This window comes from Pholis gunnellus (genome assembly GCF_910591455.1).
Source record: "Pholis gunnellus genome assembly, chromosome: 16".
NCBI lineage: Eukaryota > Metazoa > Chordata > Actinopteri > Perciformes > Pholidae > Pholis > Pholis gunnellus.
Window position 1 is genome coordinate 3,923,466 of NC_136543.1, and position 17,626 is coordinate 3,941,091.

At 43.1% G+C, this 17,626-nt stretch overlaps 2 protein-coding genes and 1 long non-coding RNA gene across 3 annotated transcripts; 1 reads left to right on the forward strand and 2 right to left on the reverse strand.

Moving 5' to 3' along the window:
• Positions 1–91: 91 nt before the first annotated feature.
• On the reverse strand, positions 92–7,818 carry LOC306708320 (elongation factor 1-alpha). The gene is made up of 8 exons (XM_079176127.1): positions 7,649–7,818; positions 6,669–6,821; positions 5,457–5,636; positions 5,062–5,358; positions 4,709–4,859; positions 3,104–3,360; positions 1,533–1,767; positions 92–469 (listed from the first exon to the last, which is right to left on the reverse strand). The coding sequence occupies exons 2-8, from the start codon at positions 6,810–6,812 to the stop codon at positions 345–347; spliced, it is 1,389 nt and encodes a 462-aa protein (XP_079032253.1). The 5' UTR covers positions 6,813–6,821; positions 7,649–7,818; the 3' UTR covers positions 92–344.
• LOC306708322 lies at positions 3,679–14,890 on the forward strand. The gene is made up of 2 exons (XR_013767451.1): positions 3,679–3,803; positions 13,642–14,890. It is a non-coding gene; the product is annotated as an uncharacterized lncRNA (long non-coding RNA).
• LOC306708321 (elongation factor 1-alpha) lies at positions 7,948–11,657 on the reverse strand. The gene is made up of 8 exons (XM_079176128.1): positions 11,500–11,657; positions 10,527–10,681; positions 9,831–10,010; positions 9,442–9,738; positions 9,204–9,354; positions 8,816–9,072; positions 8,491–8,725; positions 7,948–8,387 (listed from the first exon to the last, which is right to left on the reverse strand). Exons 2-8 carry the CDS (start codon positions 10,668–10,670, stop codon positions 8,266–8,268), a joined length of 1,386 nt encoding a protein of 461 aa, XP_079032254.1. The 5' UTR covers positions 10,671–10,681; positions 11,500–11,657; the 3' UTR covers positions 7,948–8,265.
• Positions 14,891–17,626: the final 2,736 nt, after the last annotated feature.

Sequence of the window (17,626 nt, forward strand, 5' to 3'; positions counted from 1 at the left end):
TGACGTTATGTTTGAAGCTCCCGGAGAAGTGCTACTGCAGCTTTTGTGATCACTTCATTCTTGTAATGTAATAAAACACAAAAGAAACATCTTCATTTGGCAATGTTTAAGATTTTTATTGTTTTGGTTTCAACTTAATTATGATCATAGCTTCCCCTAAGAGGAACAGGCCTTCCTTTCCTGCGGAAACTTTTCCGATGGGTTTTGATCAGCATAAGCCAGTCCTTGAGTAGAGAGCTCTGCCTCAGAGGAGACGGCGCAGGGTGGCGGGGGAGGAGGAGGAGGGACGTGGCGGGCCGCTGCTGCTGGGACGTGGCTCTTTGTTGGACGTCCTGCATGAGAATTCATTTCTTCTTCTCGGCCTTCTGTGCGGACTTGGTGACCTTGCCACCGGAGGCGAGCTTCTTGTCGACGGACTTGATGACGCCGACGGCCACGGTCTGCCTCATGTCGCGCACAGCGAAGCGGCCTAGGAGGAGGAGACGGACGAGAAGAGAGAGAAAGGGAGGAGTCAATGAGAGGCAGGAAAGAGTCTTCTCTGTGGTTAAGGTGTAGCTGGTGGAAGCGGTGAACACACAATGCACATTATACTAAAGACCAACAGTTTTATCTGAGTAAAGAAGCACCAAAATACCTGCAGAAAAGAAAAGAACATTTTCACTGCATAACCCAAGTTGATATTAGTCATGTATTAAATACACACCAGGAGTTAATAAAAGAGTGCTTTAGCTCCAGACCCATCGGTCTTTTTTTTTATCCTAACAACTGTCTAAACATAATTCTCTGTCAGTTTGATCTTTTACATACGTTATACGGCTCCATTAGGCCACTTGGGAACAACTTTGTAAAACATGTTATGTTGAAAATATTGTCAAATAATTGCCTGAGTACACATCCAGCAGACCAGAAGCAACATTATAATTCATTTGGAGTCGTGTTTCTGGCCGCCTGATGAATATAAGTTTTGACTCTCTTTGTAGATGTGTTTTTGGTCCCCACCGACTCTTGGGAATTATCTCGAAACAGATAATCGGTCTGACGACGGCTAAGCCATTTGGGGTATGAAGCTATATCTCTTCAGTTCAGGGCGAAGATCGCTTCATAAGTAGCCAGTTTGCAAGCAAATTTTAAACCAATAATAACATAAATCACTGTCAGGCGATAGCTGGTGGGTTCCCAGAATGCATTTTGGCCAATGCGTTCATCCTCTTTTGCTCTCCGTTCGTTTAACTGCGAACGGAAACCAGAACGCTTCCGATGCAAATATCTTGTCTCGTTGACTACAGATTATTTGTATCGATACTATCTGTTAATCCAGCTAATTGCCCGGCTATGATCACCAGCTGGAGTCTAACGGTGTCTGTCTGCTGATTGGTGCGAGGCAGGAAGCATAGAGTGGTTTTAACGGAGCGTTATTACTGGTAACAGCTGCGGAGAGTTGATTTGGGGGCCGTAAAACCAAAACAATTAGCTGAAAGACGCTAATTGTTATTACTATTATAAAACCAAGAAGAAAACAGTGTTTCACTCACCCAGTGGGGGATACTGGGAGAAGCTCTCCACACACATGGGTTTTCCAGGCACCATGGTGATGATGGCGGCGTCTCCGGACTTGAGAGCCTTGGGGTTGTCCTCAAGCTTCTTGCCGGAGCGCCGGTCGATCTTCTCCTTGAGCTCGCTGAACTTGCAGGCGATGTGAGCGGTGTGGCAGTCCAGCACGGGGGCGTAACCCTGGGAGATCTGACCGGGGTGGTTCAGGATGATGACCTGCAGACGGACAGAGGTCAAAAGAGCTAAGGATGTGGACTGGTGGGTGCTGGATACCACTATACTCCCAGAGGAGTAGATGGAGGTAGACTGATGGCTGTGTGGTCTAACAGGGACACCAAATACATTCTGCTGTGTAATAGCAGCCGAAATCAAAGGGGAAATACAATTACAGTTATGTACCCTTAAAAAAGGGATCAGGATTCTAACCAGGGACTTTTGTTGCACGTCATGTCCGTCTCTCTATCTCTGCCCTCATATTTCACTGTATACCGCCACAATGTCGACTGTTGATTAAAGGCTAAAATACCACAAAAAAAAGGAATAGTAATATTTCGGTTTCAGGTTTCGAGATTTCTGGCATCCCTTGACGTGAGAAGGTTAGAAGAGGTCGACTGAGGTTCATAGATTAGCTAAACACCTTTTCAGTCACAATGAAATAGCATTCAGACAGCGTTTCTCTTGCTTAATTTAAAGGGACATTCCATAAAAAAATAAACATAAACGGCTCTTATTTCTTAAGGAAACTTATGAAGGCAAAGTTCCCCGAGCCCAAGTTCTTTGCTAACTTTTGCCAAGGAGCATTAGAAAGCATCCTGACGGGAAACATTACAAACCGGCATGGGATGTGCATGGCCCAGGACAGGAGGGCTCTACAGCGGGGGGTGACTAAAACCGCTCAGACCATCGTTGGTACCCATCTACTGAGCATCAGTGATATCGGTGACACGGGGAGCCTGCGAAGAGCCCAAAGGATATTAAAAGACAAAACCCAACACACAGCCCGTTCACCCCGCTGCCATCTGGCAAGCGATACAAAAGTAACAGCTTCTTTCCTTATGGTGTGAGACTCCTTAATTCATCCTCCACCATCCAAATATCATCTTTTTTTGTGTTTTGTTATGTAGCAAAATGGGACTACAATCTGCAATTTGTTGTGCAACCCTTTTGTACGACAATAACATAAACTTGTAACCTTGTAAAGAACCTCAATACATTTGGGGGACTCACAAGAGACAGATTAAAAAAAAGGAAGGATCAGAATTGAAACAGCAGTGGCTGAAATATCTAAGCTTTAATTCTGTATGGGTCCAAAAACACTGGAGTCGGCATTACCCATAATGCAACGTGACAGTGACTTTCACATAGACATAGAATGAGAGTAGAACAGACATCAAACTGTTTGCTGTGGTCATTTGACTAGTTTGCTGTTACTATATAATGACAACACAACACGCCGTCCTTTGCTTTCTGTATCTACTCTAAATCGCCGGGGGATAAAAAATGAGGTTTTTTATTACATATATCTTTTTTCCCCCCTCTTACTGAGACTCACCTGGGCGGTGAAGTTGTCGGCCGCCATTGGTGGGTCGTTCTTGCTGTCGCCGGCCACGTTCCCGCGGCGGATCTCCTTGACGGACACGTTCTTGATGTTGAAGCCGACGTTGTCGCCGGGGGAAGCTTCGGTCAGAGACTCGTGGTGCATCTCCACGGACTTCACCTCAGTGGTCAGGTTGGGGGGAGCAAAGGTGACGACCATGCCGGGCTTCAGGACGCCGGTCTCAACGCGGCCGACGGGGACAGTTCCGATACCTGAGAGAGCAGGATTATAGAGCGCTTTTCAGTTACCTTCAAAATAAAAAAGAACTTGTAAATTAGCAGACGCTTTGATGCAAAACATCTTATACATTTTTCTATGCAGCCATCTTTTGATCACTTTTTATTTCTCTCACAGTGTTTGAAACGTCAGAGACATGGTCGTGCTATGAAGAGGAGTAACATGATAGCATGAATACGTGTCAGGTGAAACTTGGGCGCAGTTCAACTGTACACTTACACAATCCGGTACATCAAGTTCCCCCATCTATAATAAACCTGTCTGAACAAGTTGACAAGCCGTCTGCATCCACTCCCAGAACGTGGTGCTCAGCAGACATTAGAGGCTGGGTCTGTTCGCTGTGACAAAATCACTCGAGTGTCTCCGGTTTCATCGCGAGACGCTGCCTTTCGCTGTTGCAACTGTTTCAAGATTTCAGGTAAGAGACTCGACTCTTATTTCGTTCGGCTGTGATTCGGTCCGGGTTTAGCTTTATTTTGTTAGTTAGTGTAGACATTGTGAGTAAAAAGTGTTGATGGCTGCCAGCCAACAACACTTTTTTGTCAACACTTAAATTAAACCTTTTTCAGACACGGAATACGTGACATTGCGGGCGTCGTGCATCTGTTAAGAGTAATGGCTGTTTGTCGTTTTTGGCATTTTTCTGTACATAAACGTTCTTCATTCAGAAGCGAAAATGATCACGGAGCCTCGCCTGATATTTGGCAACTCTGGTGGGAGTGGCAGCGCTGCCGGAGAACTGCTGTGAGCTGTAAAAGCAACGAGGGAGAGAGGAGGCGGCATCAGCAATGTTTTAAAGAGCTCTTTTTGCACTTGAAGATTTATGATCACCGTGGGCAAAAGAGAGAGACTCGTTCTGGATCTTACAGTAAGACTACTGGATACATTTCTCATAAATGTAATTAATTACACAGAAAATTCTGCTGCAGTTTATAATGTCCGACAAGACCGTAAATCGGGATTTAATTCCTGTCTGCTAACATGCTCTGTATAAAGTGTTTGACTGGATATTCATAGTGCTAGTTGGTATATTTTGGTGACTGTACGATTCTTTCTTCTTGCACCACGAGGAGAAAAAAACCCGCTATTTGCATAGACGTGACGTGAAGCTATGCACTGCTCGTGTTAAACGGATGTTCTTTTCTTTTTGTGTGGGAGACGATACGTACGGCATTTTATTCAGGCCGAAATGTTGAATCACATTTATGTAAGGGGTCGGTAGACTATAAAAAAGTTTGTAGAAAGTTGTGCCGGTTTCCACTTAACACTATGTTGCATCATTTCCCTTGAGGGGATGCGCTACGAGGTGCAGGCGCTCCTTACCGCCAATCTTGTAGACGTCCTGCAGGGGCAGGCGCAGGGCCTTGTCTGTGGGGCGGGAGGGGGGCAGGATGGAGTCCAGAGCCTCCAGCAGGGTGACGCCGGTGGCGCCGCCCTCCTTGCGCTCGACCTTCCAACCCTTGAACCAGCTCATCTGAAAAAAATGGAGCGTGCAGACACAGAGACGGAGAGGGGGTTAGGGAAAAGTGATAAGGGAAAGAGATAGAACGGTGATTAGTTTAAGAGGATCACTTGCGAAAATCCACGGCATATTACGCTGACGTGACATAGATCTGAGTCAATGTCACAATTTGATGTGAGGTAGAGTTGAGCTTTGCGTGTAATAAGTCCCTCACCTTTTCACTGGCCTCCAGCATGTTGTCTCCGTGCCACCCAGAGATGGGGACAAAGCCGACGGTGGCGGGGTTGTAGCCGATCTTCTTGATGTAGGTGCTCACTTCCTTGGTGATTTCCTCGAAGCGCTTCTGGCTGTAAGGGGGCTCGGTGGAGTCCATCTTGTTCACTCCAACGATGAGCTGCTTCACACCGAGGGTGTAGGCCAGCAGGGCGTGCTCGCGGGTCTGGCCGTTCTTGGAGATACCGGCCTCGAACTCGCCAACACCGGCAGCCACGATCAGCACGGCGCAGTCGGCCTGAAACAGGGGAGACATTTTTTCTAGAACATGCTGATTTATACATAAAATATAAAGCGATGAGTCAGCGGACAACAGGTTAAAAGGTGCGCCTGTACCTGAGAGGTGCCGGTGATCATGTTCTTGATGAAGTCTCTGTGTCCGGGGGCATCGATGATGGTCACGTAATATCTGCTGGTCTCAAACTTCCACAGAGCGATGTCGATGGTGATACCACGCTCACGCTCGGCCTTCAGTTTGTCCAGCACCCAGGCGTACTTGAAGGAGCCCTTGCCCATCTGTTGTGGAAATAAAATAGGTGTTTAAATAAAAGTATGAATCAGTCAGAAAAGTTCAATTTAAGATTTTTGTAAAAAATAAATTGAAGTCATGCCTCTAGATGTAAAAACACCAAACTTTATATCGCTCTATCATCCAAACACAGTTTCAGTCAATCCTTTAAGCAGACTCTTGGTACCGATACCATTTCAATATTCGTATTTTCTGTACCATAGTTTGGGGAACATAAACATCTTTTAGACCCTTTTTTCATTTAATAAAATATGCCAAATTACTTAATACATTTGTGTCAAATAAAGGTATCTGCCTTAAAATATCATGTACATTTAGAAACGTTTACTGATTTGGATCAAATCGATATAATCAAAGAATAAGAAAACATACCTAAGAATTTGACCAAGCATTAAATGCCAATTTTGACACATTTCATTCAATATACACCAACAATATTGAAGTTTGTTCAATTCAGATCCCATACTTTAGAAGCACATGCTTTTATGCTATTATCATTTGTTTGACGCTGCAAATCAATTCACCCAACTACATTGTATATTAATATATTTAATCATGTAGTTACTTCAAAAGTATCAGGCTTTCCCCCCTTTCAGTTTAAAGCATATATTCAGTGTTTAAATATAACATTGGAGTGTGTGACCTGTTTAAGTTCAGTCTGTCTTCACATTTTATATAAATTTCTACTTTACCATTAAGAAACACTGGTTATAGTAAAGTGGAGATAATGATTCCATTGAGTAATTGAGGCCGATATAAAATGTTGTACTATTAACCTACGACACAAAGGTTAAATAATTAGATTTTAAGAAGGTACAGTTTCAGTACAAGTTACAGCATGGACAGTACATGTCTTTAAACAGTAGGTGGCAGTTTTAAACAAGTAATAGTGAGCAGCTTCATCCACCACACCCACATATTTAAGGATGACAGTCTGACTTCATAGTCTCATATATACGTGTACTTAGGTGGGATTTTTAATACATTGGTAGCAGGCTGGTGTCTCCAAAAAAACCAACCTCGGCGGCTTCCTTCTCAAACTTCTCGATGGTTCTCTTGTCGATTCCTCCGCACTTGTATATCAGGTGGCCTGTGGTGGTGGACTTGCCGGAGTCGACATGGCCAATGACCACGATGTTGATGTGGATCTTTTCCTTTCCCATTTTGAATTACTGGATGTAAACATGGGAGCAGTAATGTTAACTTTATAGACACATTGTAAGTTTAATGCAGTCTCCAAGCTTGGGTGAGCACACCTAGCGGTCATTTTGACTCAGTGTCGATGGGTTTATAATGTCGTAATTTATCGCGTATATGATAACTGCGGCATACGCACTTCACTTCTATCCAGTCGGCCCTTTAGTACTATACCCGTGTATTCAACAGCAATGCAGCTCTGTTGTGAAACTACATATTTAATGTCGCGTTACAGACTTCACATAATCTTTTCTGAAACAGTCATAGTCTGTGCTCGTGCCCGCCACAGGAAAGGCGACACTGGTGAGTCACGCGCCATGTGCTCGATGCCGGGTACTCTCCGTTGCCTCCATGTTGCGCCGGGACTGCAGAGCCGCCATGTTACTGACTGAATCAAGCGCGCGGCCTGACAACATGCAGCCACAGCACTGGGTGCGCGTTCACGACGGTAGATAGAAAGGACTACCATGACTGGCAGAAACTAAAGCTCAAGGTTCCCAATTAGCGTTTTTTTAACAATCAGTGCATTAAAGCCCCATTAGGACAAAGCTGAATAGATAGCCGCATGCTATACAACGTTTGAATAATAAATGTATGAGGTGAGCTGGCATGTTTACCTTTTTTATGTTCAATGACTAAAACTCTCAAAGCATCCTGCAGGATGAGATTTAGTCTCGATTCAGTTTTTTTTCAGGCTGAGGATGACAGCCGGATTCTAATATTACCTTCCCTGAATATTACCCAAGCTTCTCTATTCAGACATGCATTTTCAGATCGGATTAAAAGATGACATTTTACCAACCTGTGCCCAGCAGAAAAAGTCGTCCCCTGATATAGAGCGGAGGGAAAAAAAAGGACAACTGTGATCAGTCCAGAGTTTTTATACTGAACCAGAGGAGAGGGGGGGCTGTGCATGCTCTTGGTGCTGTCAGACTAGAATAAGGGGGTGCCATTGGCTGGGGCGGCATACTTCCTATCAAGACGATTGGACGACAAGTGCATCACCGGGCACAGATAGCATGGTCAAACACAGCTGCAGCACAGAAAGCCTGGCTTACCTGTGACTACCAGCGCTAACACAGTGAACGACAGACAAGCCAATTTCAATTTTTTCAAAGACATTTATTTTATTAGTTACCAGCAGCTTTCTTTCCAATTAAATGTGGCATTTTAAACAACATTTCCAACTTAAACTTAACTGAGAAGAGGCACCGTCATGTGATTCAGGTAAGTGACAATGCCATGTAGTTCTTTTTTCCTGCGGAAACTTTTGCGATGGGTTTTAATCAGCATAAGCCAGTCCTTGAGTAGAGAGCTGCGCCATAAAGAAGATGATCCAGGGTAAGGGCAGGACAGAGAGGAAGGAGTGGCCCGCTGCTGCCGGCACACATCTTGTTGCTGGGTGTCCTGCACGACCATTCATTTCTTCTTCTGGGCCTTCTCTGCAGCCTTGGTTGTCTTTCCGGATACATCCTTGGGTATGACAGACTTGATGACACCGACGGCCACCGTCTGCCTCATGTCACGCACGGCGAAACGACCTGGAATAGAAGCGGGGTGAGCGGTTAGTAAATGTGTTTATGCACTCATTTTGTTGCAGTGATTTATACAATCATATACATGGTAAGTTTTTCCAGTACGTACCGAGGGGAGGGTAGTTGGAGAAGGGCTCAACAACCATGGGCTTCTGTGGGATCAGTTTGACGATGGCAGCATCTCCAGACTTGACAAACTTGGGGGCATCCTCAAGCTTCTTGCCGGAACGACGGTCAATCTTCTCGATGAGCTCGCTGAACTTGCAGGCGATGTGAGCGGTGTGGCAATCCAGCACGGGGGCGTAACCTGCGTTGATCTGGCCGGGGTGGTTCAGGATGATGACCTGTGGACACATTTTGAATTAGAACTACCAAATTGCAACTTGACCCAACACAAAACTAAAGCAATTCTATTAAAGTTCACAATCCCCAACCTGGGCATTGAAGTTGTCAGCTCCTCTGGGTGGGTCGTTCTTGCTGTCGCCAGCAACGTATCCACGACGGATCTCCTTGACGGACACGTTCTTGATGTTGAAGCCGACGTTGTCGCCGGGCATGGCTTCGAGCAGAGACTCGTGGTGCATCTCCACAGACTTCACCTCAGTGGTCAAGTTGCAGGGAGCAAAGGTGACGACCATGCCGGGTTTGATAATGCCGGTCTCAACACGGCCGACGGGTACAGTTCCGATACCTGAAAGAGCAGGAGGCAACAAGTTTATTATACAGTGTGTGACCTTTGGGGTACAGGCTGTGGAAACGGTTAACATCCCAGCCGGTATGGGGGAACACGGCTGTGACAAATCTGTGACACTTCTTAAATACCTCCGATCTTGTAGACATCCTGCAGGGGCAAACGCAGGGCCTTGTCTGTGGGACGAGCTGGGGGCAGGATGGCATCCAGAGCCTCCAGCAGTGTGACTCCATTGGCATTGCCATCCTTGCGCTCAACCTTCCATCCCTTGAACCAGCCCATCTACAAACAGATTCAAAGTAAGAATTAAGTCCACGTCTAATCCATCAAGTCGACAACTTGAGCACCACAATGGTTAAATTCCCTTACCTTTTCACTGGCCTCCAGCATGTTGTCTCCGTGCCACCCAGAGATGGGGACAAAGGCGACGGCGCCGGGGTTGTAGCCGATCTTCTTGATGTAGGTGCTCACTTCCTTGGTGATTTCCTCAAAACGGGACTGGCTGTAGGGGGGCTCGGTGGAGTCCATCTTGTTGACTCCAACGATGAGCTGCTTCACACCGAGGGTGAAGGCCAGCAGGGCGTGCTCGCGGGTCTGGCCGTTCTTGGAGATACCGGCCTCGAACTCACCAACACCGGCAGCAACGATCAGCACGGCGCAGTCAGCCTAATATAAAAAAATCCAGATTTAAGTAAAGCAAACCAAGACAACCATAGTCCAAACTTTGAGCGTGCCAATGTATTAACATGATAACTAACCTGAGAGGTACCGGTGATCATGTTCTTGATGAAGTCTCTGTGTCCGGGGGCATCGATGATGGTCACATAATATCTGCCGGTCTCAAACTTCCACAGAGCGATGTCGATGGTGATACCACGCTCACGCTCTGCCTTCAGTTTGTCCAGCACCCATGCGTACTTGAAGGAGCCCTTGCCCATCTGCGGAGGGCAGAAATAATGAAATAATAAGATTTTGTTTGATATTAAACCAGATTTATACCATAGAGAGATTACTACATGGTTGTTCATCACATATTCTGTATACTTTTAGAAAATATGAATTACAAAGATCATAATATATTATTTGAAATACCCAAACACACCCACCCAAGTTCTAACTTCCTGGCTATTACATAATTTTAATTACTTGATTATATAAAACAAAAACAGTAATTTAACCTTCATTTGGTGACATTTCATATGTAGGCTATAGCTTAGTGGTATACCAAATATGTAGTCTTTGTACAACAGCCCGAGGCCTCTACTGAATGAAGTGCACAGTCACCAACAATGCTGCTCGCGTTAAGCCCCACCCCTGCGTGCGCGCACACGGGCTGATCGCTACATTCGCGTGCCGGGCAGTAGCGCTCAGAGTGGGCACGCTGACGCCGCCATCTTGCCTCTGGACTCTAGCCTGTAACGGTTATAAAGAGTGAAAAATATACAACTGCTCACCTCGGCGGCTTCCTTCTCGAACTTCTCGATGGTTCTCTTGTCGATTCCTCCGCACTTGTAGATCAAGTGGCCGGTAGAGGTGGACTTGCCGGAGTCGACATGGCCAATGACCACGATGTTGATGTGGATCTTTTCCTTTCCCATTGTTGTAGTTTCTGTCACGAAAGAAATTAAAAAAAAGACTAAGCTCTCAATTTGTAAACGCATCATCGTTTATTGGCTTATTGCAGCGTTCGACCACGAATAACGGTAATCTGACGTTAATTAAACCATGACATCTCGGACACCGCTCAATACGAACACCGTGACAGTAGCTCATGAAAATGGATCAACGCCAACCTTCACATTATCACACATATCAGTCGAAACCGCTTCCCGTGTTAAACCGTTAACTAGTCGGTAAAGGTACGGGATTTTAGCCGCTAACAGGCGGCGGCTGCTAGGCCTCACTCGGCCACAAGCCAGCTCAGACACGTGTTACTCCAAAGGCCACGTCGTGTTAAGTTGTAAAGACTTCCAAATACCGAGCAGCCATTTCGTCGAGCCGGTTTCTTGAAAATATGTACAGTCGTTTCATGGAAATGTGATAAAAAGAAACGCGATCCTAGCATCCTCGACTCTGTGCATTCCAGTCCCTTCTTTGTTCCCCTCCACATTCTCTCCCTCCTAACCCGCTTGTTAAAAAAAAGTAGCACTCACTAACGTTAGCATACCATAGAGACGGGAATAGCAATGAGGTTAGCAGAGGACAATGCTCGTATTTAACGCCACGTGTAGCGTTAGCTCCTTCGGAAAAAAACCCCTACAGGTTTATGTTGAAGTTACATAACCGAAACGGCAAAGTTTAGGATCTAACGCTCGACGAAAAAAACCTCGAAGCTGAATCGTATTAACGATACACATCAAAAACAGTTACCGCTAAAGGTCCAAGTTGTGCTCTCCGACTCTCGTATAACTCAAAAGTTTAGCTTACCGGTGTTTCTGGGTTTTCACGGCCGACGCTGCTGCCCCTAGCTAGGTAACAGAAAGAGGAAGACAAGGGTTGGACTGTAGGTTTTATACGGAATGGGAGGCGGCCTGACTTCCTGTCGCCCTCCCCGGTGGAGACCCCGCAAATCACACACATTCCTGCAAAAAACGTCAGCACGCAACCGGATGAACCGCCTGAAACATGTATGATGTTTCACACGGATGCTGTGCATTTTAGGTTATCTCTGAAACCAACGACAACAGAGACAGCATACTTGGTATAATGATAACAGTAATAGTTCAGAATCAGATAGTAAAAGCACACAATTGATCGTGTTGCGAAGCATTTGGGTTATTTGACACACTTCATCGACCTTCATCGATAGGAACTAAGATTAAAAAAACAAAACATCCACTGAATAATATTACCATTAAGTGTTGGACACAAAGTTTAAAAAATGTAATAGGAATACTGATATTTTTTCAATCATAACCAGATACAGCTTCACCCACTTATTATTACACAAATGATTACAATGACAAATAATGGATTTCTATCATTGATATTTGAGATAAAATGCAAATAAATAACTATTTCAGACCATAACAGCACAAAGCCCACCCCTTGAATTCCCTCCCACCCACCCACTGGTTATACTCGGACGACTCTTCAGCCTGAAAAGATTATCCAAATCCGAAATTTGCATTCAAACAGAGCCCAGACCCTGAAAAGATGAACTCATGCTGTCTTCAAGACACCTGATCTTGCCGGCCCTTTACATTTACAACAGACGCACACACACAAGTGTTTGATTGAATTAAACGCTGATGTTCTCAGGGGGAAGTGTATCTTCAGGGTCAGTTGGTGTACTTAACAACCACCATAAAATCTGATGCCTTGATATCCTAACTGCTGTTCACTTTGCAGTGATTTTCATCAAGTTATTCTCCTTTGAACCACTTGCCATCTTTACAGTAGTTAAAGTGTCTGCTTAATTAGAAATAGTTGACTTATCTGGGAGAAATGTACTTGATCACAATGATGCAAGTTATTAACCAAAGACAAATGGCCTGCTTTGTCACTTGGATGCTACTGGGGGGGTCAGGAGGTCAGATTCTGCCTCTTCCTCCATCACTGTGGCTGGCATATTGTCCTGTACAGAGGCAGCTGGTATCCCCTGGCACACACACACACACACACTCGCTCGGCCTTCCCTTTCAGTCTTGTAAAAAGTAATTATCTATTATAAAATGATTGGAAAGAAATCCCTGTTCAATGTCAAACAAACTTTTTAATTCACATTATATAATGCATCTGACCACACCTACAGTTCTCAATGTAAAGCACAAAGCACAATGTGCTGAGCAACTGCCCTCCCCAACCAGAGGCTTAAAAAATGTGGTCTGAGTCTGTTTAAGTCATCATATGAAGTAAAAAAAAGACAAAAAAATCAATCGTGACTTAAAAAGCATGGCAGCTTTCCTGGTGTTTGATTTCATTTTGGAAGACAAGACAAAACACCCATTTTCTCCAGTGCTGGAGCTGTTGACTATATCCCAGAGAGTCTAGCTGATGGAAACACCCTGTTTGATGAATATACATGAAGGGCAGGGAAAGATGACCTCTCTAATTGATGGGGTCAATTGGTTTGATACAAACACTGCAGTAAAGAGACAGAGGGGAAGACTGAGTCAGCGAGGAAGTGACAACGAGAAGTTTCCGGGAGACAGTCTGGACACTGCTGTCCCTAGAGCTACACCGCTAGCAATGCTAAAAACACACCGCTCGGCTCATGAGGCCTGTAATGAGTGCAGTACAACAGCTGTGTGCAACAGGGTGTGTATATGTGTGTGTGTGAGAGAGAGAGAGAGAGAGAGAGAGAGAGAGAGGGAAAATGTGACTCAACAGGCTGAGTGGCAGCACGTCAGTGATGAGTCATCTTGTGTGAGGGGTGGTTATAGCAACGAGAGATGTGAACATTTTAGCATGACTGAGAAAAAAACCTGTTATTTGTTAGTACAGATTGATGGGTGGATGGATAGATAGATACCAGGTGCCATATTTCTTTTATGTGAAAACTGTACATGGCAATAAATCGTGATTCTCTTCCAAACACTAAATATGTTCAAATTTTCTCCCTTTCAGCCACATCAGCACCGAGGACGGCCACTAAGTTGGAGCGATAAGGCCTGGCTCGCAGTTCATCCCAAAAGGTGTGGTTGATTTCGGGGGGCCCAAGTTTGTCTTCATCAAACTGGGGAGAAGGCCTTTCTTCATGGACCTCGCTTTCTGCACAGGGGCGTCGTCGGGTTCAAGCAGGAAAGGGAGAAACAAACTGCTGCCACAGCAGGAGCTGCAGGATGATTTACAGGAGAACAAAAAGAGACAAACCCTCGTTTTAGGGGCTCACAAACCAAAAAGGTTGGGAACCACTGCTATAAATAACACGTAATCTAAATACTATTTGCTTTTTTTTGTGTGAAAAACGGGATATGTTAAACTCTTTAGCATCTAAAAATGCATCAAATTGAAGAGGAGAAATCACTCTTTAGTGAAACTACTCAGGTGAACATGTGACACAACTTCATTTGAAGGGGTCATGAGTTAAAATGGTTGGGAAGCACACAAAAGTAACATACTTTTGCCCATATAGTGTTGATAGACAGACAATAATTCACATAGTATAATAATATATAGACATATACTATCCATATAAACACATTATGAATTCTAGTTTAAACCACATTTTGCCGTGGGCAGCAGCATTGGAGTCGTCTTTATCTGCCAGTTTTAAGAGACGTGACTTGGTGTCCGTGTGGGCGCAGAAAAGAAGTCTCTCTGTCTGATTCAATGCCAACATAAAAAAAATGTAAAATCTGGCATTCATGTGGAGGCAAGAGTTTCAGGTAACTCAATCTAAATATCAATGTCACCTAATGCAAATAGAATCTGAGCCAGGGCGACACAGTTAATGCAAATAAAGCGTATTTGCAACACACAGCCGCTTTCACATCTCCTGCTATCTGCTGGACCCCCCCCCCCCCCCCACCCCACCCTTCACACTTGCAAACAAAGTATTCCCTTGTGGTGTGCAGGCTATCGTCTGCATTTGTTTCACACCCTGAGTGTGAAGGAGACTAGTTTATCACATGCATATGACAGCCTCAAGGGTAAGTAGGATTCAACTTTTGGCTTTTACTTAAAGTGGCTGCAACAAATTTCATTCAACCTCCTCTGGCTCAGATCGCCCCCTCAAGCCAAGAGGGGCAATCTGAGGCAAGCCACGTGTTTTTACCCATATGCTGGTTCTATGACGTAGCTTTTGTGGATCTGTAAAAATATTGTATGTGATACTGGACTATACAAATAAACTTGATTTTACTTTTGTCAGTGATTAAGTGTATATGTTGTCTTCTTCCTGGATCACGTCATGAACCTTTAAGCCTTGAAAACACATTGCATGTTTAAAATATTGTGAATTTATTCTTAGGTGCTCCGATTATCGATTTTTGATTTTATCTATATTTATAAAATGTGCATCCTACTGCTCACATAAGTGGCCAGATTTGTTGTACAGTATGTTGTAAGCTGTGTGACTTATGATCGTCATCATTCTTTAAAAATGTGATCAAAATATCCCTGAAGGCATACTGAGGCTACAGGAGGTATATTGCTCATAATCAGTTTCGCAGGACATGATTCATATCTCAGGAACCTGATCAATAGTCCTGGCTCAGCAATAAAATAGAGAAGTTTTATTTCCAGCAATAGTCTTGCTTCACATACTCCTGACTTTAGAGTTCTGTAAATGACTTATAGATTGAGTGAAACTGATAAATAAATAATTAAATGTACCACTGTGAGGCAACAGTCATAGAAAGGTCTGTGTCATCCGTATTTAACTGAACCAAACTAATTAATAAAAACAAATATATAAAAACAAAAGAAAAAAAAGCCCAAAAAAGAAGCAATAATTAAGTGGTAAATTGACTCTCTGTGTGCAGAATGAGGACTCCACATAATAATTTATTTTAACATTACATATGTGAAGTGATTATTGGCCTACTACTGCAGTCATCAAAAGTTGATTAGCACAATGCTAACGTGACCTAGCTAGCAGTAACTGTTACCGTAGGTCAGAAATAAGGTTTTGAAACGCAAAGAAAAAATATGCAGATATCACTGGATTGTTCTGAGGTCGCGAAAGGTCAAATTTGAGGCAATTAACATCAACTTCTAAATTACGGAAAAAAGTTTACCGTCAAGTCAAACATTTATCATGCTAATACAACCGCTAAAGTTAGTTTTTGCCGTTGTTAAATCCGGGGGTATGACCGTAAATACACTAATAAAACGGTGAATAAAAAAGGTAGAATTAAGGCAGCTACATGATACATTAAACGGAGATTTTAGACGAAGTGGGCGTGTGAAGGTTTAGTGGAGTAACAATATTCAATGGGTAGAGAAGTAAAATCGAAACAGGGAATGTCAACCATAGCGAATACAGTATGATAAAAGAAGGAGGGGGCAGACAATTGTAGTTACACAAAACCCGGTTTCGTCATAAGAACATCCGGGTCATTCGTCAAAAATCTGATGCAAGCGCCAACACCATCATTGTAACCATGAGCTACACCCACGGATGTTTAAAGAGACACTACACCCCATCAGCAAACTGTGACTCGATCTATTTCAGCTCAAGTTAATGTGGTTAAGTATTTAGATGAAGTAAAAGTACTGACAATACGACAGTGTACAATCAGTACATGCCCTGCATTGAAAATGTGTGTAAAAGTATGTAAGTATAATCAGGAAAATGTACTTAAAGTATTAAAAGTAAAAACTCAGTGAAGTAAAATCATTATTTTCTCCATTAATCGATGGATTGTTTGGTCTTTAAGATGTTGAAAATAGTTAGAAATAGCCTCACAATTACTAGAAGTGACACCTTCACAATGTTTGCTTGTCTAACCCACAGTGCAAACCTTAAAATGATTTTAAAAGATATATAACAATGATGAAAATACTTAAAAAGTAAAATCAGGAAATCTCTCACCTTTGAGAAGTTGTAACCATGATGTTTTTAGTATGAAGTCAAATTTCTTATATTATTTTAATGCAAAAAATCTGGTGTAAAGTAACTATTTACTTAAATACTCTACTTGAGTATAATTCTGAGCTGCTTTAATTGAGTGTTTTAATTTTGTGCTATACTGAGCATATAAAATACAGTGAATTGTTATAAAGTAAATTAAACCACCCAACAGTAGGAAAAAAAACCTACAACATTAAAATGCATCGTATTGTTACGGATTTATTAATAATCTAATAGCATAATAAATAATAATTGAACAATGAGAGAGCCCATTTAGTCTACACATTGAGTACTTTACTTGTATGCTTTCTGTCCACTTTCTTGGTAATACTTTTACTTAAGTAACTTTCTGAATGAAGGGGTATGTTTTAATTGTGGTATTGCTACTTTTACTACTTAAGTGTAGGATGTTAATACTTCTTCCACCACTGGTAGTACACATACACTGGTAGTAAAAAGTAACAACTATAACAGCTGCTTTGATTAAGAACTGTCATTCAAAAGGTTCAATTTACATTTTGACAGCCCAGAGATCACTGCTGGTATTTAGTTTCTTGTGCCATCTAGTGGCCGAAGAGAAACATTGCGTATCGTTGAGCAGCCTAAAATCCTTGGGAGGATTTAGACTCAGGACTTTGGCTCTACTGATCTCCTAATGACTTTTGTTCATTTTTAGTCATGATGGGACACAGGAAGATGATATCACCTCATGATTGGTTCAGTAAGAACAGGAACATCTATCATTTCAATATTATGTTGAAACACAGAGAGAGACTCCACTCAGATGTGCTCAGTAAAAGTGATTCTTCACACAATAAAATATAAATTAAAACACATTTCCCATATTTTGTACAACCTCACACATTTCCAATGCCCAGAAAAGGAAAACACATTATTGCATCTGTTTAAAAACATCATATCTTTACAATCGCAGTACAGACGGCATGAGATGACGAAAAATGGTTGAGTCCTGTTTTCTACAAAAACAACAATTACTGTAGTTGAAGAAATGGTGATAGATTAAAAATACTGCAA